This window comes from Oncorhynchus mykiss, chromosome 8 (genome assembly GCF_013265735.2).
Source record: "Oncorhynchus mykiss isolate Arlee chromosome 8, USDA_OmykA_1.1, whole genome shotgun sequence".
NCBI classification, from domain to species: domain Eukaryota; kingdom Metazoa; phylum Chordata; class Actinopteri; order Salmoniformes; family Salmonidae; genus Oncorhynchus; species Oncorhynchus mykiss.
Window position 1 is genome coordinate 51018646 of NC_048572.1, and position 23293 is coordinate 51041938.

The 23293-nt window shown below is 41.7% G+C and overlaps 2 protein-coding genes across 8 annotated transcripts in view; one reads left to right on the forward strand and one right to left on the reverse strand.

The window, feature by feature from the left end:
* LOC110530041 (parafibromin) overlaps nucleotides 1-23293 on the forward strand; it is a 64858-nt gene that overhangs the window by 16679 nt on the left and 24886 nt on the right. For all 3 annotated transcript variants that reach the window (XM_036985598.1, XM_036985596.1, XM_036985597.1), the window contains one exon: nucleotides 1090-1154. In XM_036985598.1, the coding sequence (XP_036841493.1) occupies nucleotides 1090-1154 (65 nt within the window). The remainder of the gene's footprint in view (nucleotides 1-1089; nucleotides 1155-23293) is intronic.
* LOC110530040 (beta-1,3-galactosyltransferase 2) overlaps nucleotides 13920-23293 on the reverse strand; it is a 35237-nt gene continuing 25863 nt past the window's right edge. For 3 of the 5 annotated variants that reach the window (XM_036985599.1, XM_021612810.2, XM_021612808.2), the window contains one exon: nucleotides 13920-15756. In XM_036985599.1, coding sequence (XP_036841494.1) covers nucleotides 14280-15707 — 1428 coding nt within the window. In that variant the 5' untranslated portion in view covers nucleotides 15708-15756 and the 3' untranslated portion in view covers nucleotides 13920-14279. Of the gene's footprint in view, nucleotides 15757-18941; nucleotides 19435-23293 lie in introns of those variants that run through there. The other 2 variants (XM_021612811.2, XM_021612807.2) reach the window with 2 other exon arrangements.

Here is a 23293-nt window from a genome sequence, read left to right on the forward strand (position 1 = left end):
GAGATCCTCACTGAACTTCTGGAGAGTTTGCTGCACTGAAAGTAAAGGGGCTGAATAATTTTGCACGCCCAATTTTTCAGTTTTTGATTTGTTAAAGTTTGAAATATCCAATAAATGTCGTTCCACTTCATGATTGTGTCCCACTTGTTGTTGATTCTTCACAAAAAAATACAGTTTTATATCTTTATATTTGAAGCCTGAAATGTGGCAAAAGGTTGCAAAGTTCAAGGGGGCCGAATACTTTCGCAAGGCACTGTACCTGAGCTCAATTTAGTCTCATAGCAATGGGTCTGAATAGTTATGCAAAGTATTTATAAATAAATACATTTTATAATTAAGTATTTTTTTAAAAAATGTTCGTGTTCGCTTTGTCAATATTTTGTGTAGATTGTCGAGGGGGGTAAAAATAATCGAATCAATTTTAGAATAAGGCTGTAACATAACAAAATGTGGAAAAAGTGAAGGGTTTTGAATACTTTCCGAATGCACTGTATACCCCAACTTTTGTATCACAACTAAAAGTTGGATTTATTAATTTAAAGTAAGCATATAGGAGTACCTTTTTCTTTGTTAGCCGCTCAACACAGAATGGCCGCATGTGCGCACTCCCTCAAATTATTTTATTCAGCTATGTTCAATTGTATTCTTTATAATATAAAATAATGCCGTGGAATTCTAAGCAAATCTTGTCTGCTAAATGAACTAGTGTAGCCCACAGCCATATGGCACAGCCAGATCAAGGCCTAACATAAGGACATCTCAAAGTATTCTCTTCTTCTGAAATGGACTACATTTTTTTAACATGTTTCTTTAGACCTGTCTAAAATGAATAATTGATTTATTGTGATGGTGTAGGCTATATTACATGGATTTATTAGACTTTTTAAAATGTAGATGTTCCAAAGGTTTGCATCAGTGGCTTGTAGGCTATGCGTGGAAGCCAGGAGATGCTGAATGTGTTTGTTAATTAACGGCCGTTATTTTATTGACTATCAACTGGCTGACACAATGTCATGACCGCCGCAGCCCTACCCTAAGCCACCTGAAAAGTAACGTGCATTACTGATTGATTGACTTGTGTCCTTTTAGAAACGGAGGGATTCAAGATTGACACCATGGGCACCTACCACGGCATGACTCTGAAATCTGTAACGGTAAGACCATCTTTCTTCTTTTGGGGCGTCTACCAGAATGCTAACAAAATTGGCACAAGTAATAACAAAGTCACATAGACACCATTAGCGAAATGCTAATGTAATTGCAACGAATGGCAAATCGAGCTCAAAGCTATGCAAGCATTACTAGTAGCTACCGAATGTCGTTTTTGGTGAGTGGACATTTATAAGTGAGAGAAATTGTGCAAATGAACAAAGTTGTTGTGCATGTTTTTCTGAGTGAAGAGCAGCAGGTGTACACGGAGCAGAGGGGATGTGGAAGAAACTCTAGTAGTAGGACTTCTCTAATACGGCAGAAAGCCATTGTAAGATATCTGATGGCAAACATTTAGTAGTGAATTGCATACAAGTGTAACTTATCACCTCAAGTGCGCTGCACAACAGACTTGCCAATAGATATAGAACGCTATGGACTCACCACCTCCCACTTTCTCCCGTTATGCTATTTACAAACAAATGTGACTGGCTGAACTGTTCTGGGGAACTACAGTAAGCGTTATCCTCTAAAGCATTTTACAAGGAAACTGCAGGTATTAACTTAAAGTATCTACAAATATTCACATTTACGGACAACCACTATTAGTTTTGACGGTATTGAAAAAAACAACATTTTGTGGTCTTTTCCAAATACCCCGGTATACAGTATACCACCCAAGCCTAACTAACCTCCATTGACTATTAAGTAGTAGTCTACCTGTTGGCTCTTGGTCATATCCTTCTCAATTAAAGATGCAATATCTAACTAACCTTTTGGGTGACCTGACCAAATTGACATTGACAGATCTATAACTCATATTTCTTTCTCATTGAAAGTAAGTCCAGAAGCAGTATATTTGTTCTAATTTCAATGCTTCCGGTTTTAAAGGATTGGTTTTGTACACCAGTTCCAAACAGCTGAAACTAAACATGTTGGGTTATTGAAAAGATATTTCAGTGGTCTAGATGGTACAATGATTCTCTGCACCAGGGGTATTCAACTCTTACTCTACGAGGTCTGGATGCTGCTTGGGTTCTGTTCTACCTGATTTTGAAAACAAGCAGTGGAACTGGCTTCGCGGTCCAGAGTTGAGTTTGAGGGCTCTGACAAAACATCTCAAAGATGATCAATGGAAACAGGATGCACCTGAGCTCAATTTCAAGTCTCATAGCAAAGGGTCTGAATACTTGTGTAAATAAGGGATTTTTGTTTGCAAATAAATGTGCCAAACATTTAACCTGTTTTCGCTTTGTGACTGGGGTATTGTGTAGACTGCTGAGGAGTATTTATTTTTTAAATCCATTTTATTATAAGGCTACAACGTAACAAAATGTGGAAGAAGTCAGTGGGTCTGGATACTTTCCGAAGGCACTATTTCCATATCTTCCATTGATTGGATCATCTCAACTTGCTTTGTCACGAAACGGAGGCTCTATGATTATAGTGGCGTGTTGATGATTAGCCAATAACAACAAGTTACATGCGCCAATCTACGTAGGCTATTCTCGTTGAGCAGTGGTGCCATACTGTTAACGTTTTATCCACAACATTCGGTCAATCGTTGTTGTAATCTACTGTGAAGCCAAAATATTCCCAAACTAGGGATTTTAACGATCATAGAGGATCCTCCAATTCTGGTTTATTGACCACCCCCATCGTACAGAACTCCAGAGATTTTTTTGGGGGACAATTCTTTTTTATTTTTGATGTATTCTTCCGCAGGCGGGTCAGAGGTTGCTGTATTGACCGTTTCGGTGCTAATACGTGTACCGTTACACCTCTAGACCATTGCGACTATGTCTATGCCATTTTTTTTAAGTTGCAGAATGTCCTTGATGAAAATACCCTGGCTGTTTTAAAGCAAAAACTATTTATTATGGTGAACCTGAATCAAAGTAAATTCTGAATGTTTGAAAACTCCAAGCAGCAGTTGGATGTGGGTTGTCCTCTCTGTTAAAACGCCATTCTCTACAGTGCATTTGGTAACAATGACCCAGCAAATTACATTGGTTGTCACTTATAAAGCCTATGATTTGACAGTGTGAAAGCCACTTTTATAAGCATTTGAATGTTGAACGTGCTGTGCAGATGCACAAATAGCCTATTAGAACAGGGATAAGGCCCATCTCTCGTTGACATGAGCAACTGTCTTAAACTGTATACTTATCAGATAGTTGTATGCAGTTACATGCATAAACGTTAGATAGGCTACTGAACTGAAGGAGAGGACTCGTCAATTCAGCCACAACAGATAAGGTATTTTTGGAATATTTGAAAACATTTAGTAAACCGGCAATTCATAACGTTTTGGATCGGTTTTCAAATGCTCCCATGCACTAGTATCTTATGCATCGGTCCACGGTTCAAATTTATATCTGTGAATCATTACATCCCTAATAGCTGGAGAGAATGCAATTTGCTTAATTTACACTGAACAAGAATATGAATGCAACATGTAAAGTGTTGGTTTCAAGAGCTGAAATTCCCCAAATGTTCCATATACAGTGCCTTGCGAAAGTATTCGGCCCCCTTGAACTTTGCGACCTTTTGCCACATTTCAGGCTTCAAACATAAAGATATAAAACTGTATTTTTTTGTGAAGAATCAACAACAAGTGGGACACAATCATGAAGTGGAATGACATTTATTGGATATTTCAAACTTTTTTAACAAATCAAAAACTGAAAAATTGGGCGTGCAAAATTATTCAGCCCCTTTACTTTCAGTGCAGCAAACTCTCTCCAGAAGTTCAGTGAGGATCTCTGAATGATCCAATGTTGACCTAAATGACTAATGATGATAAATACAATCCACCTGTGTGTAATCAAGTCTCTGTATAAATGCACCTGCACTGTGATAGTCTCAGAGGTCCGTTAAAAGCGCAGAGAGCATCATGAAGTACAAGGAACAAACCACGCAGGTCCGAGATACTGTTGTGAAGAGGTTTAAAGCCGGATTTGGATACAAAAAGATTTCCCAAGCTTTAAACATCCCAAGGAGCACTGTGCAAGCGATAATATTGAAATGAAAGGAGTATCAGACCACTGCAAATCTACCAAGACCTGGCCGTCCCTCTAAACTTTCAGCTCATACAAGGAGAAGACTGATCAGAGATGCAGCCAAGAGGCCCATGATCACTCTGGATGAACTGCAGAGATCTACAGCTGAGGTGGGAGACTCTGTCCATAGGACAACAATCAGTCGTATATTGCACAAATCTGGCCTTTATGGAAGAGTGGCAAGAAGAAAGGCATTTAAAGATGTATCCATAAAAAGTGTTGTTTAAAGTTTGCCACAAGCCACCTGGGAGACACACCAAACATGTGGAAGAAGGTGCTCTGGTCAGATTAAACCAAAATTGAACTTTTTGGCAACAATGCAAAACGTTATGTTTGGCGTAAAAGCAACACCCTGAGCACACCATCCCCACTGTCAAACGTGGTGGCAGCATCATGGTTTGGGCCTGCTTTTCTTCAGCAGGGACAGGGAAGATGGTTAAAATTGATGGGAAGATGGATGGAGCCAAATACAGGACCATTCTGGAAGAAAACCTGATGGAGTCTGCAAAAGACCTGAGACTGGGACGGAGATTTGTCTTCCAACAAGACAATGATCCAAAACATAAAGTAAAATCTACAATGGAATGGTTCAAAAATAAACATATCCAGGTGTTAGAATGGCCAAGTCAAAGTCCAGACCTGAATCCAATCGAGAATCTGAAAACAAAAGAAGAACTGAAAACTGCTGTTCACAAATGCTCTCCATCCAACCTCACTGAGCTCGAGCTGTTTTGCAAGGAGGAATGGGAAAAAATGTCAGTCTCTCGATGTGCAAAACTGATAGACATACAGCTGTAATCGCAGCAAAAGGTGGCGCTACAAAGTATTAACTTAAGGGGGCTGAATAATTTTGCACGCCCAATTTTTCAGTTTTTGATTTGTTAAAAAAGTTTGAAATATCCAATAAATGTCGTTCCACTTCGTGATTGTGTCCCACTTGTTGTTGATTCTTCACAAAAAAATACAGTTTTATATCTTTATGTTTGAAGCCTGAAATGTGGCAAAAGGTCGCAAAGTTCAAGGGGGCTGAATACTTTCGCAAGGCACTGTATATGCACAAAGCTTTCTCTTGTATTTTGTGCACAAATCTGTTTATCCCTATTAGTGAGCATTTCTCCTTTGGCAATGTAATCCATCTACCTGACAGGTGTGGCATTTTAAGGTGGTGATTAAACAGCATGGTCATTGCACAGGTGCACCTTGTGCTTGCTTCAATAGAAGGCCTCTCTAAAATGTGCTGTTTTGTCACACAATGCCACAGATGTCTCAAGTTCAGGGTGCATGCAATTGGCATGCTGACTGCAGGAATGTCCACCAGATAATTTAATATCTACCATAAGGCACCTTGTCTCAAGTTGTTTTAGAGAATTTGGCAGTATGTCCAACCGGCCTCACAACAGTAGACCACGTGTAACCACGCCAGCCCAGGACCTCCACATCTGTCTTCTACACCTGCGGTATCGTCTGAGATCAGCCAACCAGAGAACTGCTGAAACTGGGTTTGCACAACCAAAGAGTTTCTGCACAAACTGTCAGAAACATTCTCAGGGAAGCTCATCTGCATGTTTGTCGTCCTCACCAGGGTCTTCATAACCGACTTCAGTGGGCAAATGCTCTTCATAGATGAATCCCGGTTTCAAATGTACTGGGCAGACGTTGTGTGGGCGAGTGGTTTGCTGCTGTCAACGTTGTGAACAGAGTGCCCCATGGTATGGGCAGTCATAAACTAAAGATAACGAACACCTTTCCATTTTATCAATGACAATTTGAATACACAGAGATGCCGTGATGAGATCTTGAGGCCCTCACCTCATGCCATCACCTCATGTTTCAGTATGATAACGCAAGGCTCTTTACACAATAGACGTGTATGGCAACGTGTTCCAGTTCCCGCAAATATCCAGCAACTTCGCTCAGCCATTGAAGAGGAGTGGGACAACATTCCAACTCTATGCGAAGGAGATGTCGTGCTGCATTAGGCAAATGGTCACACCAGATACTGACTGGTTCTCTGATCCATGCTCCTAGCTTTTCTTTTTTAAGGCATCTGTGACTAACAGATGCATATCTGTATTCCCAGTCATGTGAAATCCATTGATTAGGGCCTAAATTAATTTGTTTGATTTTCTTATGAACTGTAACTCAGTAAAATCTTTGAATTTGTTATATTTTTGTTCAGTATATAAAACATTTGGGGTATTGAAAATCCTACCGAAAAAGCATATCTTCACATTGATCGTATTCTTATTATCAACGTTATATTTTGTTTGAACTATTACATACCTTGGACAACAACAGATGCAAACCAGTTGGAAGTCCAGTTCCTACTCTACTGTTGTAATAGGGAGTTCATGTTCCCCTGATCGGTTTCTGTGACTAATTTATTACCCAAAGCTTGAGATATATTGTTGTGCCCTGGCCAGCTCATTGACGTGTTCTGTTAGCTCGCTGCACCTCCAGGTCTTTGGGGCCTGTGATCTGTGTCCAGAGGCTGCCCAGTCTATAATGAGATTGGGCTCCAGGTACTGATTGTAAGGGAACCACCGAGTACAGGGAATGAGTCATGACTCGGCGACGTCTCTGCAAATAGGCAAACCTGGGAAGGTCAAGCTGCCTTTTGTCTTCCTCATCCACACACACTGCAGTGGTCTCATTTTAGTGTGTCTATCATTCTGAAATTTTAATGCTGATTCTACTTTGCCATTGCTGCTGTTTTAGTTAATCTCCAAGCTTCATTTTCATCAACGCTTCTGAAGACGGTTAATTCACAAAGCCAAATACAATTTCTCTGAATTACTCTGACGCATCCTTTTGTGGAGTCTTATGCGTAGGAATAACTCATGATGAATGTACATATCTCCTTCGTGACGGAATTATGCTGAACTTTTTTTCGATCAAGGCTGAACTTCATAGTCACTATTTTGAGTGCATTCTATTTACATTGTGTTTTCAGTTTGTTATGGTATGCACAATATAGTTGTAGCTTTATCAATTAATAGTTACATGATTTGTTGTGTGTTAGTGTTCTGTTTCTTCACTATTCTACAGTACCAGTCAAAAGTTTGGACACCTAATCATTCCAGGGTTTTTCTTTATTTGTACTATGTTCTACATCTCAACTATGAAATAAAAAATGGAATCATGTAGCAACCAAATCAAAATATATTTTATATTCTTCAAAGTAGCCACCCTTTGCCTTTATGATCGCTTTGCACACTTGGCATTCTCTCAACCAACTTCATGAGGTAGTCACCTGGAATGCATTTCAATTCAAAGTTCATTTGTGTTTTCTTTCCTTAATGCATTTTGAGCCAATCGGGTTGTTGTGACAAGGTAGGAGTGGTATACAGAAGATCGCCCTATTTGGTAAAAGACCAAGTCCATATTATGGCAAGAACAGTTCAAATAAGCAAAGATAAATGACAGTCCATTACTTTAAAACATAAAGGTGTCTATCTCAATCAAGTTTCTTCAAGTGCAGTCGCAAAAAACATCAAGCGCTATGATGAAACTCGCTCTCATGAGGACTGCCACAAGAAAGGAATACCCAGAGTTACCTCTGCTGCAGAGGATCAGTTAATTAGTTACCAGCCTATGATTGCAGCCCAAATAAATGCTTCAGAGTTAAAGTAACAGACATCAACATAAACTGTTCAGAGGAGACTGCGTGAATCAGGCCTTCATGGTCAAATTACAGCAAAGAAACCACTACTAAAGGACACAAATAATAAGAGACTTGCATGGACCAAGACACACGCAATGGACATTAGACCGGTGGAAATCTGTCCTTTGGTCTGATGAGCCCAAATTTGAGATTTTTTGTTCCAACTGCCATGTCGTTGCGAGACTGAGTATGTGAACGGATTATCTCTGCGTGTGTGGTGGTGCTTTGCTGATGACATGGAGTTATTTAGAATTCAAGGCACTCTTAACCAGCATGGCTACCACAGCATTATGCAGTGATACGCCATCCCATCTGGTTTGCGCTTAGTGGGACGATAATTTGTTTTTCAACAGGACAATGACCCAACACACCTCCAGGCTGTGTAAAGGATATTTTACCAAGAAGGAGAGTGATGGAGTGCTGCATCAGATGACCTGGCCTCCACAATCACCCAACCTCAACCCAATTTAGATTAGTTTGGAATGAGTTGGAATTGCAGAGTGAAGGAAAAACAGCCAACAAGTGCTCCGCATATGTGGGAACTCCTTCAAGACTGTTGGAAAAGCATTCCAGGTGTAGCTGGTTGAGAGAATGCCAGGAGTGTGCAAATATGTCAAGGCAAAGGGTGGCTGCTTTGAAGAATATAAAATATATTTTGATTTGTCGAGCACATTTTATTTTTGGTTACGACATGATTCCATGTGTTTCATAGTTTTGATGTCTTCACTATTGTTCTGCAATGTAAAAAATGAGAACCCTTCAATAAGTATGTGTCTGAACTTTTGACTGGCACTGTACATGGTAAGCTAGAAACACATTTAACACCAATGTTGGTTAAACCCTTGAAGTGACTACCATAGTACTGTAGACACCTTTTTCATAAGAATTATTCAATGTATTTAGTCTCTCTGCCTAGCTGATTGTCAGGGGTGGGTGTAGTGCTTTCAATATAAACAAGATGTATTGATTTATCAATCATTGGGCTTATTTTCATCTCTGGAAATGGCAGAAAAATGTATGACCTTTTATTAAATGTATTTTACCACTTGTGGTTTGTAGTGTACCACCAATATTGTTTTCCACTTTCACCCACATTCTCTCTTGCAATTGTCCTGCCCTTCAGAATTCATGTAGATCAACTGGTACTTGTGAAATGATTCAATGTTCCTTTTGATACTGTACACTTTTTACTACTAAGCTATCTGGAATTTAAGGTAATACGGAGAATAATTTTGCAATTTGATTATACATTTTATGTCCCCTTGAAGTATAAAAAAATAGTAAAATGTTTTATTGGCCTTACTGCTATTAGCCCATACAAATGCATCGAACAGCCCCCCCAAAAAAATCTAAAACAATCAGAAGTTTGTCCTGTATCTGAGAGACAGTGTAGTCAGACCTCTACTTTTTCCACAATTTGTTACTTTTTTTAAAAAATGGATTAAATTGTTTTCAATTTCCGAACAATTTCCCATAATGACAAAGCAAAAACCATTTAATATACTTTGCTCTGTTCATCTTTCTCTTGATCCTGACTAGTCTCCTGCTTTTCCCTGCTGCTGGAAAAGCATCCACACAGCATGTTGCTGCCACCATGCTTTACCGTAGGATGGGTGTCAGGTTTCCTCCAGAAGTGTCGCTTGGCATTCAGTCTAAAGAGTCAAATCTTGGGTTCATCAAACCAGATAATATTGTTTCTCATGGTCTGAGTCCTTTAGGTGCCTTTTGGCAAACTCCAGAGGGCTGTCATGTGCCTTTTACTGAGGAGTGGCTTCCATCTGGCCACTCTACTTTACTTTAAAAGCCTGATTTGGTTGAGTGGTGCTGCAGAGATAGTTGTCCTTCTGGAACTTTCTCCCATCTCCAGAGGAACTCCAGGATTTCTGGCAGAGAAGGGCCTTGGTCAGGGAGGTGACCAAGAACCCAATGGTGTTCTTGGTCACCTCCCTGACCAAGGCTCTTCTCCCTCGATTTGCTCAGTTTGGCTGTGCGGACAGCTTTAGGACGAGTTTTGGTTGTTCCAAACTTCTTCCATGTAAGAATAATAGAGGCCACTATCTTCTTGGAGACCTTCAATGCTGTATAAATGCTTTGGTAACCTTTCCCAGATCTGTACCTCGACATTATCCTGTCTCGGAGCTCTAAGGACAGTTCCTTCGACCTCATGGCTTGGTTTTACCTCTGACATCAAATTGTATTTGTCACATGCACCTAATACAACAGGTGTAGACCTTACAGACCTTACAGTTAACAAAAGACCCCCACAAAAGTAAGATAAGAATAACAAATAATTAAAGAATAGCTGTAAATAACAATAGCGGGGCTATATACAGGTGTTACCTGTACAGAGTCTATGTTCGGGGGCACCGGTGTTGAGGTAATATGTACATGTAGTTATTAAAGTGACTATGCATAGATAACAGAGTAGCAGCAGTGTAGAAGAGGGGGGTGGGGGCAATGCAAATAGTCTGGGTAGCCATTTGATTAGATGTTTAGGAGTCTAATTGCTTGAGGGTAGATGCTGTTTAGAAGCCTCTTGGACCTAGACTTGGCGCTCCGGTACCGCTTGCTGTGCGGTAGCAGAGAGAACAGTATGACACAGGTGGCTGGAGTGTTTTATCATTTTTAGGTTCTTCCTCTGACACAGCCTGGTATAGGGGTCCTGGATGGCAGGAAGCTTGGCCTGGTGATTTACTGGGCCTTACGCACTACCCTCTGTGTAGTGCCTTGCGGTCGCAGGCTGAGCAGTTGCCATACCATGCAGTGATGCAACCCGTCAGGATGCTCTCAATGGTGTTGCTGTAAAACCTTTTGAGGATCTGCGGACCCATGGCAAATATATGCTCAGATAATCGCATTGTATTCTTTCGCAGTAAATCCTTTTTTAAATCTGATTCTAGGCTTTCGATACATGTGAGACACTTGTATTTTCATGAATGTTTAATATGACTATTTAAGTAGCGATCACCGTATGTTGTGGAATTTCAGCCCGCTAACGGGTTCCGTGCGCAGAGAGGTTAAAGTAATGGACTGTTTCTCTTTGCTTTTTTTTTAGCTATTATTTTACCAAATTGGGACATTTTTTGTACACCACCCCTACCTTGTCACAACACAACTGATTGGCTCAAACGCATTTGAAGGAATAAAATTCCACAAATGATCTTTTAACAAGGCACACCTGTTAGTTGAAATGCTTTCCAGGTGACTGCCTCTTGAAGCTTGTTGAGAGAATGCCAAAAGTGTGCAAAGAGGTCGTAAAGGCAAAGGGTGGCTACTTTGAAGAATGTCAAATATATTTTGATTTGTGTTACACTTTTTTGGTTACTACATGATTCCATATGTGTTATTTCATAGTTTTGATGTCTTCACTATTATAATGCAATGTAGAAAATAGTACAAATAAAGAAAACCCCTTGAATGAGTAGGTGTCCAATCTTGACGTGTGTGTGAAAGAAAAGCACCTTTTTTTGGTTCATTAAAATAACATCAAATTGATCAGAAATACAGTTTAGACTTTGTTGTAAATGACTTGTTGCTGGAAACGGCAGGTTCTTTTTTGGAATATCTGCATAGGTATACAGAGGCCCATTATCAGCAACCATCACTCCTGTGTTCCAATGGCACGTTGTTAGCTAATCCAAGTGTATCATTTTAAAAGGCTAATGGCCAGAAACTGGAAGTTACATTAAATGGTAACCGCAAAACACCAGTCTCAACGTCAACAGTGAAGAGGCGACTCCGGAATGCTGGCCTTTTAGGCAGAGTTCCTCTGTCCAATGTCTGTGTTCTTTTGCCAGATCTTCAGTTTCTTGGCAATTTCTTGCATGGAATAGCCTTCATTTCTCAGAACAAGAATAGACTGACAAGTTTCAGAAGGAAGTGCTTTGTTTCTGGCCATTTTGAGCCTGTAATCGAACCCACAAATGCTGATGCTCCAGATACTCAACTAGTCTAAAGAAGGCCAGTTTTATTGCTTCTTTAATCAGAACAACAGTTTTTAGCTGTGCTAACATAATTGCAAAAGGGTTTTCTAATGATCAATTAGCCTTTTAAAATTATAAACGTGGATTAGCTAACACAACGTGCCATTGGAACACAGGAGTGATGGTGGCTGATAATGGTCATCTGTACGCCTATGTGATCTACCGTTTCCAGCTACAATAGTAATTTACAAGATAATCAATGTCTACACTGTATTTCTGATCAATTTGGTGTTATTTTAATGAACAAAAATTGTGCTTCTAAGTGACCCCAAACTTGAACGGTAGTGTATGTATATGAGAACAAAACATAAATGCGACATGCAACAATTTGTAATATTTGACTTAGTTACAGTTAAGGAAATCGGTCAATTTTAAATGAATTCATTAGGCCATAATCTATGGATTTCACAGGACTAGGCAGGGGTGCTGCCATGGGTGAGCATAGGCACACCCACATGGGAGCCAGGCCCAGCCAATCAGAATTAGTTTTTCCCACAAAAGGGCTTTATTGCAGACAGAAATACTCAAAATGAGAGAAATAAGCTTTTTGTGCATATGGAAAATTGCTAGTATTTGTATTTATTTCAGCTCATGAAACATGGGGACGAACAATACGTGGCGTGGCGGTTTTTATGTTTTGTCCAGTGTACTTCCATAAATTTCTTTCAACTGGTACCAGGGGACGTTCAGACGAGTCTTGAGGCCTATGGGCGTCTTGGAGCAAAACAACCGACATATTCGTGTCAGTGAGGGTCATCTTTGCACAGAGGGCAGTCCCTCCAGGATTCTGCGTTTCTGTGATTCATTGCAAAGTCAACACATATGATGCAGTAATTTGCAATTTTGACCAATTCCCACACCTTTTGCGCATACAAGGGTCCAATCAAAAGTGGGTTTGTAATTTTTTTTTTTACCAAGTACTGCACTGTTACCGTGGAAAATGGCCCAATCCAACCACACGTCAACAGGTTTTTTCTTATTTTTTTCCCTCTCTCCTCCCTGGCCTGTCAGCATATTCGCGTGCCAAGATGGGTGATTGTTGATGGCTGACGGGCAGTATAATGAACAGAAATCAATCTCATTTGCCAACAAAGATAACAGCTAACGACCGTGCGAAACAATTTCCAAATGTTTTTTTTTTTTTTGTTGACGATAAAGTCACTTCGAATCAGCAGAGCATATGAGAATGTCAGAACAGTTCCCACAGCTGCGGCAGATCACCATGACTGAACTGGTAGCAGGGAAGACTGTGGCAAGCTGTTTTAGCTGTCTTTGCTGTTTTAAACTCTCTAATACTTATCATGAAAGCACAATTTTTTAAATACATGGAATAGTAAATATCAACAATTCTCTATTTTTACGTTTTCTCTTCATCTCCCTTACAACCCTTTCAGAAAAAGTCTTCAAAATTCTTGCTTGTGATAACTTATTAGAAAGAAATACTGATCCTCAAATTGAAAGAGATTGATCAGCTTTGAATCTGTTAAGAGATGCATCCTGTGTTGATGGCAAGCCAGATGGAGAGGTGTGAATGGATTTTGACAGATGTTTAAAGGAAAATAACCAAAATTCAGCACTTTAGATGTTCTAATTGTTTTTCTATTATGTATTCTGCTTAAAGTCGTCCTCAAACTGAGCACATTACTTTTATTGCTTTATATGAAATGTATAGCAGAGTTTCAGAAAAGTTTATGCTTTTTTTTTTGGCTGTAGAAATCACAAATGTTGCTAAATCTTGGAGGGATACGGGTCATATTAGTGTGTAGGTCATACTGTTCGGATGCTGCATAAAAAAGTTGGCAGATCAGCTGTACCAACTTCAGATGAATCCCAAGTTGTGGTGGTCATAGAGCAAAATGGAGAACACTCTCGTTTGCGTGAGTCATCTTTCCATAGAGGGGTTATAAAAGTCTGTAGTCCAAAACTGTTTGGACGATTTTCTGAGACCGATTTTTGGGATGTCTCATTGTCTGACAAACTGCTCTAGCTCTATCAACTTTCACCACAGATGCGGAAGTGTGACATGTGGATCCAATGCAAAAAAAACAAAAAAAAAACATCTCTAGCTGAAACTTACAGATCTTTTTTTATTATGGTTCTTCGATTCAACCTTAGGGGGTTAAAAGGAAAAGTATTTAAACTCAAGTTGAACAAAATGGATACTAGACGGTGACAGTCCACCAATAGTCTTAAGATATATCCTCATAATAAACAGCACCCACATTTCACATAAGTGATGTGTTCCTCTGTACCCCAATGCATATATTATTTCAATCAATGAATGTATTAAACTTGAATATAAACTGTAGTTTAAATTTTTTTTTGTCTTCAAGCATTAGTTTGTCCAAAAACATGCTTGACTCATCTCTTGCCCAGTGACTCCTGCACAGGCAATGACCTAACATCACACTCAACCCTCTGTCACCAAATAGGCTGTACACCCTGCAGTTTCCTCTGAAACCTGCCCACCTTGTCTTTGGACGTGTTGATGCAGGCGTTGTGCTTGTTGCTCTGCAGGTGGTGCCAGTACTTGAGCAGTTCGTTGGGGTGAAACTGGTGGGAGGTTATGAGGTGGCTATACTTGCAGCTGGAGTAGGACACCCGCCAGTGGTTGAACAGGAACTCATTAGGCGGCGGCGTGGGTTCGATCCTCAGCTTGGCCAGGCAGATGCCCACGTAAACGTCCTCCAGATGCAGCCTGCGGATACCCAGGGAGGCCCTGTATATCTTTCCAGCCAGGTCCCCTGAGAACACATAGCCCGTTCCTGAGCAGAAAGTAGGGTACACCTCACTGGGGTACAGCTCGGAGGGCATGTACCACTTGCTATTCTTGTTCCTGTTGGGTGCATAGCCCCTCATCAGGTAGCCCGTAATATAGTCCCGTTTGGGGTGCATCTCTGGCTGGAGCAGCTTGTGCACGAGATACTCTGTGTTGACAAACATGTCACTGTCTGTCTTCATGACATAGTTGGTGCCCGGGCAGTGCGTGGACACCCAGTGCATGCCCATCAGGGTTTTTATAGTCAGGTTGTTGTAAGTGTCCATGTAATCCTGCTGGATGATGTCACGGTGCCTCCGGCTCTCGGCCTCCAGGCTGCTCTGCTGCAGGCGGCCCACCCTGCCCTCCTTTACGCCTAACAGGAAGAGCCTAACAAAGCTTAGGCCCGGGACCATGCTCTCGTTCCCCCAGGTCTGCCGAATGGTCTCCCTGGCTTCCACCTGATTGGCCTCCGTGGCTATCAGCAGCACCAGGAAGGGCTCTGGGTTGCCCTCCCGGCACTTGTCGGGCTCATTGATGATGTAAGGGTATGGCTCTGAGGTCAGCAGGCCCCTTAGCCCGACTTCCCCACTCAAGCTAGCATTAGCCGCCACTGAGTTCTCCAGTCCCGTAATCCCCTGTGGAAAGGAGAAGTCCTGAGGGGAACTGAGGTTGGCATTTCTTTCCGGAGGCGAAGGGGGAACCAGTGCGTCCCTCCATAGATTCTGTGATGAGCTGTGATTCCCTTTTTCTTTGGTAGAGTGTAGTCCTCTTTCGGTGTAAGCCACTAGGTGCTCCCTCTGCCATGTTGGCCCCCTGAGGCCCGGCAGCCAGTCTTGATGGCCCAGGATGATCAGGAGCGAGAGGAGAGACAGTAGGCCAGCGACATGCGTGTAGCAGTGGCGCCTCCTCCACTGCATGGTGTCTGTGTACCACCTCACGTGGGCAGTCGTAACACACTCGGTCAGGTCAGGCGTATGCTGTGTGCGATATTGTTGATGAACCAAGTAATTAGTCGGGAGGTGGTGCATGTATTGAACCGTAACATTCAAGTCACTTTGAATTGTTGGTCTGTTGTCAAACCTGCCCATATGTTTCAACCAGGTTCATGCGGTCTTCAGCAGAGGCCAACGTTTTTATCTAGGAGAAAAACAACAGTGAAAATGTTAGCACAAGTTAAAACCATCAAACGCTTTGTCTAGGGTGCCTGAGGGATTGTAGTGGTGTGATAACATAAAATACATTTAAAATAGCATTCAGACCCTTTACTCAGTACTTTGTTGAAGCACCTTTTGGCATCGATTACAGCCTCGAGTCTTCTTGGGTATGACGCTGCAAGTTTGGCTTGGTCAGGCTCCCGAGGCACAGAGCGCACCGCTCACGAGCATACTACTCGCCAATGTCCAGTCCCTTGACTACAAGGTTGATGAAATCCGAGCAAGGGTAGCATTCCAGAGAGACATAAGAGACTAACGTTCTTTGCTTCAAGGAAACATGGCTCACTCGAGACACACTATCGGAGTCGGTACAGCCACCTGGTTTCTTCATGCATCTCGCCGACAAAGGAGCATCTTTCTGGTAAGAAGAGGGACGGGGGTGTATGCCTTATGATTAACGAGACATGGTGTGATTATAACAACATACAGGAACTCAAGTCCTTCTGTTAACCTGACTTAGAATTCCTCACAATCAAATGTTGACCGCATTATCTACCAAGAGAATCCTCTTCGATTATAATCACAGCCGCATATATTCCACCCCCCCAAGCAGGCACATCGATGGCCCTAAATAAACTTTATTTGACTCTATGTAAACTGGAAACCACATATCCTGAGGCTGCATTCATTGTAATCTAATCTGAAAACAAGACTCCCTAAATTCTATCAGCATATCGATTGTGCTACCAGGGCTGGTAAAACCCTGGATCATTGTTATTCTAACTTCCGCAATGCATATAAGGCCCTCCCCCGCCCTCCTTTTGGAAAAGCTGACCACGACTCCATTTTGTTGCTCCCTGCCTATAGACAGAGACTAAAACAGGAAGTTCCCGCGCTCAGGTCTGTTCAACGCTGGTCCGACCAATCTGATTCCACGCTTCAAGATTGCTTCGATCACGTGGATTGGGATATGTTCCGCATTGCGTCAAACAACAACATTGATGAATACGCTGATTTGGTGAGCGAGTTTATTAGCAAGTGCATCGGCGACGTCGTACCCACAGCAACTATTAAAACATTCCCAAACCAGAAACTGTGGATTGATGGCAGCATTTGCGCGAAACTGAAAGCGTGAACCTCTGCTTTTAACCAGGGCAAGGTGACCGGAAACATGACCGAATACAGTGTAGCTATTCCCTCCGTAAGGCAATCAAACAAGTTAAGCATCCATGTAGAGACAAAGTAGAGTCGCAATTCAACGGCTCAGACACGAGGTATGTGGCAGGGACTCAGTCAATCACAGATTACAAAAAGAAAACCAGCCCCGTCGCGGACCAGGATGTCTTGCTCCCAGACAGACTAAACTTCTTTGCTCGCTTTGAGGACAATACAGTGCCACTTACACTGCCCGCTACCAAAACCTGCGGACTCTCCTTCACTGCAGCCGATGTGAGTAAAACATTTAAACGTGTTAATGTTGTAAAAGACTATTGAAGCTGGAAACGGCTGATTTTGTTTTAATGGAATATCTACATAGGCCCATTATCAGCCACCATCACTCCTGTGTTCCAATGGCACGTTAAGTTAGCTAATCCAAGTTTATAATTTTAAAAGGCTAATTGATCATTTAGAAAGCCCTTTTTGCAATTATGTTAGCACAGCTGAAAACTGTTCTGATTTAAAAAAGCAAGAAAACTGTCCGCCTTTAGACTAGTTGAGTATCTGGAGCATCAGCATTTGTGGGTTCGATTACAGGCTCAAAATGGTACTTTCTTCTGAACCTCGTACTTTCTTCTGAACCTCGTCAGTCTATTCTTGTTCTGAGAAATGAAGGCTATTCCATGCGAGAAATTGCCAAGAAACTGAAGATCTCGTACAACGCTGTGTACTACTCCCTTCACAGAACAGCGCAAACTGACCCTAACCAGAATCGAAGGAGTGGGAGGCCCCAGGGCACAACTGAGCAAGAGGACAAGTACATTAGTGTCTAGTTTGAGAAACAGACGCCTCACAAGTCCTCAACTGGCAGCTTCATTAAATAGTACCCGCAAAACACCAGTCTCAACGTCAACAATGAAGAGCCGACTCTGGGATGCTGGCCTTCTAGGCAGAGTTGCAAAGAAACAGCTATATCTCAGACTGGCCAATAAGAAGAAAATATTAAGATAGGCAAAAGAACAGACACTGGACAGAGGAACTCTGCCTAGAAGGCCAGCGTCCCGTTACACAATAGTTAGTGGCACCCTTCTCTTTTAGCGCCTCTCTCCCTAATATTGACACCCACTTTCGACTGGTACTGTATGTGTTACAATTTACATAAAAAAAGGACTACTAATGTTGCTTTGCATGTGAGTCATGCAAGTCTAACTGGAGCCAGTTACTTTTGAAGAAAATAAACAACATTACTCTTAATGACATGCCACAGGATCTATTATTATACTTGTATTTACATTTGTATCAGTTTTTTAAACCCTCACTTTTAGATGTGTTATAAAGAGGAAACCAACATCCTGTTAGAGTGACTTCTTAGCAAATCTTCTCTCTTAAATTGAGGGCTATTTGTGCCTTTCCTTGTAAGGAACCGCCCTTGTGCATGATTAAGGTTACTATCTAATATATGGGTGGACTAAATAAGTTAACTATGAAGATCTATGTCCTCAATCGCTCCTTTAAACAATTGGAGGAATTGATACTTGGATAAGGTGTAAGCAAGAAGTGGGCACATTTGGCACAGCAACCCAAGCGAACTGAAAAAGTATGTTTAATTTAGATTGCTGTGAAAGCACTGCACTGTTTTCACATTTTTGGGCAACTAGTCCCCTGGAGTGGTGTGGGTTCTCTCACATTCGACTGGATTACATGCCGCTCTCTTAAAATACCCCCCCAGACAAAGGGTTGTTTGTGAGAGCGCACAAAAGGTGCTAAAAAGCCAAATCCCTCATGTAGGCATCCTCTGGAATGCAAAGAAACATTAAACACACACACACACACACACCCCAATGTGTTCTCAGGTTCTAAACAAAAACGAGCTCTCAAAGCTATATATTCCTTCCTAGCAGCCAGCACCTGTGCAGTGTGTACATGGCAGCTTTTACTACCAATACGCTCTTGTAAGAGCATGTGTGTGTTTTTGAGCTGTAATTGAGCACGCCGGACCAGAAGACATACCTGTTCCCCCAGTTCAAGTCGTTTCAGGGCAGGGCGGAGGGCTTGCTCCTCTCATCTACTAGGGCACAACAACCTGCCCATGACTCTGCCCAGTGCTGCTGCCAGCTTCAATGGTTTATCTATTTCTTCCTGTCCACCACACACCTTGGCTCACCTCTCAGCTCCATCTCACGGTTACCGTTTTATCGCTGCTTTTCTCTCTGTGTGGGGCGGCCCAATCATGGTGCGACTGCTTCTATGGATCCCGCTTTGGACGGTGTCGTTCCTTCTCTGCCATGTTTTTCAATGCCTTTTGCTGCGAACGCACCCACACGCGCAGAGCGATCCCTCCCTTGGTTTTAAATATGACTCATTGTCAAATTCACTCGGGCACACTGGCTCTTGGTGCCTGTGTGTGTGTGTGTGTGTGTGTGTAGAGCACCCGAGCTACATTCTCTTCATCCACAGTGCTCTCTGTGTCGCTTATGTCTCTTCTGCCCCCACACGCTTCCCCTCTATCAACCTCCCTCGCTCCCTATCTCTCTTGCTGTGCTATCGCTCTGTCGCATCTGCTCTAGCTGGTGGGGGCTACTGAGAGGGGCAGGGCTGTTTTCTCTATATGGTCTGATGGATAGTTGCAGGCTTGGTGACAATATGCTAGTGTTGTCACGATACCAGATTTTAGTGTTGCACGGTATACCGGTACCACTGTAATGTCACGGTACCAAAACGCCATGTTTACTTATAATACCAACATTTTAGAATACCGTAGTACCGTGTCTTAAATACTACCGACTTTTTCAGTCCTACCAATCTAAAAAATCTGCTGGCGCCTGTTATAAAATGTTTATGAAGTCTGTTTTGTTTCAATTCAGTTGAATTTAATAAGCAACAGCCACTAGTCTCTTGTATGCACAGGTCCAATATCCACTTCACTTTCATGCGCATATCATGTGTGGCAGCTGTAATCAGCCAGCTGCATCCCCTACATGCCCTTACCTGCTTTTCTCCGTCCTCTCTTCACGTGCGTCTATTCCTCCGTCAGTTTTAGAAATATATAATTTAGCCGTGATGGCGAGCATGGATGCAGTCCCTGATGAGTCTTCTGTTAGATTTGTTACATTTGTTACATTGTATCATTATCACTTGTTATAACCGAGAGTACAGACTAGACTTTGAAAGTTCACTGTCATGCAGCCTCAGCTGCAGTGTCAGCGAGGGAACATAGAGCACCACTTCGTGACAGGCATCCTTACAGCAAAGATAAATGTTTTTTGTCTCTAGCCTAAACGGTTAAAAAAAATATGACCCATTTTTACTGGATGTGCCTTTTTTTTCCCTTTTTAATCGGGATTCACGCACATTTTATATACGGGCCATTTTAAACTAGTCCCGTGTCGCTATTTATTGGTTTGATTACAAATGTTATGTAAATATGAAAAATATTTTGGCTGGTAAAAAATAACCTCAGTGGCTGGTAGATTTGATTTTTTTTTTTCTGCCACAGTGGCTGGGGGACCAAAAATGTAATTTTAGGCCCTGGTTTGGATCATTACAATTTTTTTAATGTACCGAAGAAAAATAAAGTATCCCTTTACATTTCTCGTTGAGAGCATGGCTCTTCTGTGGCTTGTTGTGCAGGCCTATGACTGGCATTCCAGTCAGGCCAGTGTTGATGTAGTTTAAGCAGCTTGACTTCCACAGACTATCCCAGCAAAGCTGCTGATTCACTAATCTGTCTGTGAGGCCAGTAGATCATGAATAGGAAAGAGAAGACAGTGGGAAAGAAACTAGATGCGAGGGAGATTAAGGGACAAGAGCTCTAGAGGGATAGACCAAAAACCTTTGCAGGGGCAGAGGCCCCCCATACAGGTTTACTAACTTTTTGACTGGACTGGAGGACTATTGGCCTAGTATTGACTGATTTTGAGAGTTAGGGTGACCAATGTCATTAAGAATTGGCACCAAAGAAGTACAGACCTACATAGAAATGGTTACTTATATTTTCCACATACTTGGAGAATCATACTTGAATACTCCTCGCATCCTTCCTCATCCTCAAACCCCATTGGATGACAGTCACACGTCCCTCCACTCTTACCACCTCCAATGGATTTTGGAGAGAGAGGACGCGAGGGATTTGCAATTGAAATTCTCCCTTGGACTAGATGGACAAAATTTGTATTAAACCGCCCCTCTAACTCAATCCTTTATTGGTGGACGCTGTGCGCTATGTGGACAGCTAAATTAATCTGATAAAATATTCACAGTTCATTATTTTGACAATACAACACAGGCTTGCATAATTTATTGCATAAGAACTTTAATGTACCGCAATAATACATTTAAAAAACAGCCCATGGGCCTGGGATTTTCATTGCATTCTCTTGACTCTGCCCTGAACTATTGAATCATATCTGTCATCTACAACTCAAGTCTGTGCTGCTGCTCATGGAGTTAACTGACAAATCTGCAGGAAGCCGACGCATTGAGTTCTGAGTAAAATGATATGAAAACATATCTATCTATATAACTCCGAACTCTGCGTCTCTGTACAGATGGCTCTGGTCACAGCAGTTTTCCCTACCATTCAATCTGCCACCTACCTGTGTTGGAAAATAATCTATGGGAAACACTGGGTCAACTGGTGACTCTTCATGAAGTTCTGTGGACCGTGTGCCATACATCTCCAATAAAATAAGAGACTAAAGATTTATTCAACCTACTAGTAGAAATCCAACAGGAACCAATGTGTCAAAGCAACATTGCCAGTATTTCAGGGAGTGCTTCAGGGTGGAGTTTCTCCTAGGTTCTAATCTAGGATCAGCTTCCCTTCCCCCAATCCTAACCTGAACCATTAGGGGGAAATGCAAAACTGACCCAAGATCAGCGTCTAGAGGCAACTTCATCGCGTTCCTAAATTAATATGTATGCCACCGAGGTTCTGGAAAATGGTTCCTCTTTTTTTCTGTACTGAGCAAATTTCAGGTCTGCTGAGTGCAAACTTGAACTTTTAAAATTCTGTGGAACTTCCAGCATGTGTTTACTGTGAACACTGAGGCTGTACCCACTTTGAGTTTCAGACAGTGGTCAAATAGGCTTCTGTGGATGATCATAATGTAGACCTACCAGAGTGGCCTACCATCAAAAACAAAATGCATCCCATAACATTTGAACATGGAAATGGCTGTTCTATCATGCAGTGTAAAATGTAGGCTTATATTCCACGAGACTTTTGTGGAAAAAACATGCAGGACTTGACATTAACCTGTTTATCCACTTGACCTTCAGACAAGAAGGTGACTGAAAATGTTTGAGAAGAAAAGAAACCACTTTAAAAATAAAATGCATTATTATTCCCATACCATTTATTACAGAGAATTGGATCAATTATGCTACCCTCTGCCGTATTGGCTACGTAGATTAGTCAAGCTTGTCTCAAAATACAACAGTCCTACGTGTCAATACAATAGAATCAGACTCAGATGCGTTCTGCCTACAACAAAATAATTTGCATAGTTTTGCATACTAATAAGTCTTGGATAGTTTGTTTTGGTATGTTGCATTAAAAGTTGATAATGTTGATTTGATCACAATTTCCACCATAAAGAAAATCATTGAGTGTTAACTAAGGGGGGGGTTAGTGGGTTAGTGATATAACCACTGGTTTGAGTCCCAGGCTCTGGCCGGATCGACAGTATTGAGAGCTCTGACAGTATCGACACTTAGAAACAACCCCCTGTAGATGTTTCTACAGCTCTTCTTTGAAGCCGAGCTCTGGGACTGTCATTAGATGATGAATTACCACTAGACCTTAGAGAGGGTGTGACCCTTGATACACTCCCATCAGACTAGATGCACACCCCTTCCAAGGGGAATCGGCCTGAGGGAGGAGGGAGCAACAGTCATCATACACAACACTGAGGCTCTTGATATGGACAATATATACAGTGCAATTGGAAAGTATTCAGATCCCTTCTCTTGTTCAACATTTTGTTACGTTACAGCCTTATTCTAAGTCTACACACAATAACCCATGATGACAAATCGAAAATAGGTTTTAGAGATGTTTGCAAATTTAGTAAAAATGATAAACCGATATCTTATTTACTTAAGTATTCAGGCCCTTTGCTATGAGACTTGAAATTGAGCTCCGGTGCATCCTGATCATATTTGGGATGTTTCTTCAACTTGATTGGAGTCCACCTATGGTCAATTTAAATTGATTAAACATGATTTGGAAAGGCACACACACCTGTCTATATAATGCCCAACAATTGACAGTGCATGTCAGAGCAAAAACCAAGCCATGAGGTCAAAGGGATTGTCCGTAGAGCTCCAAGACAGGCAGCGATTCATTTCTTGATGCACCC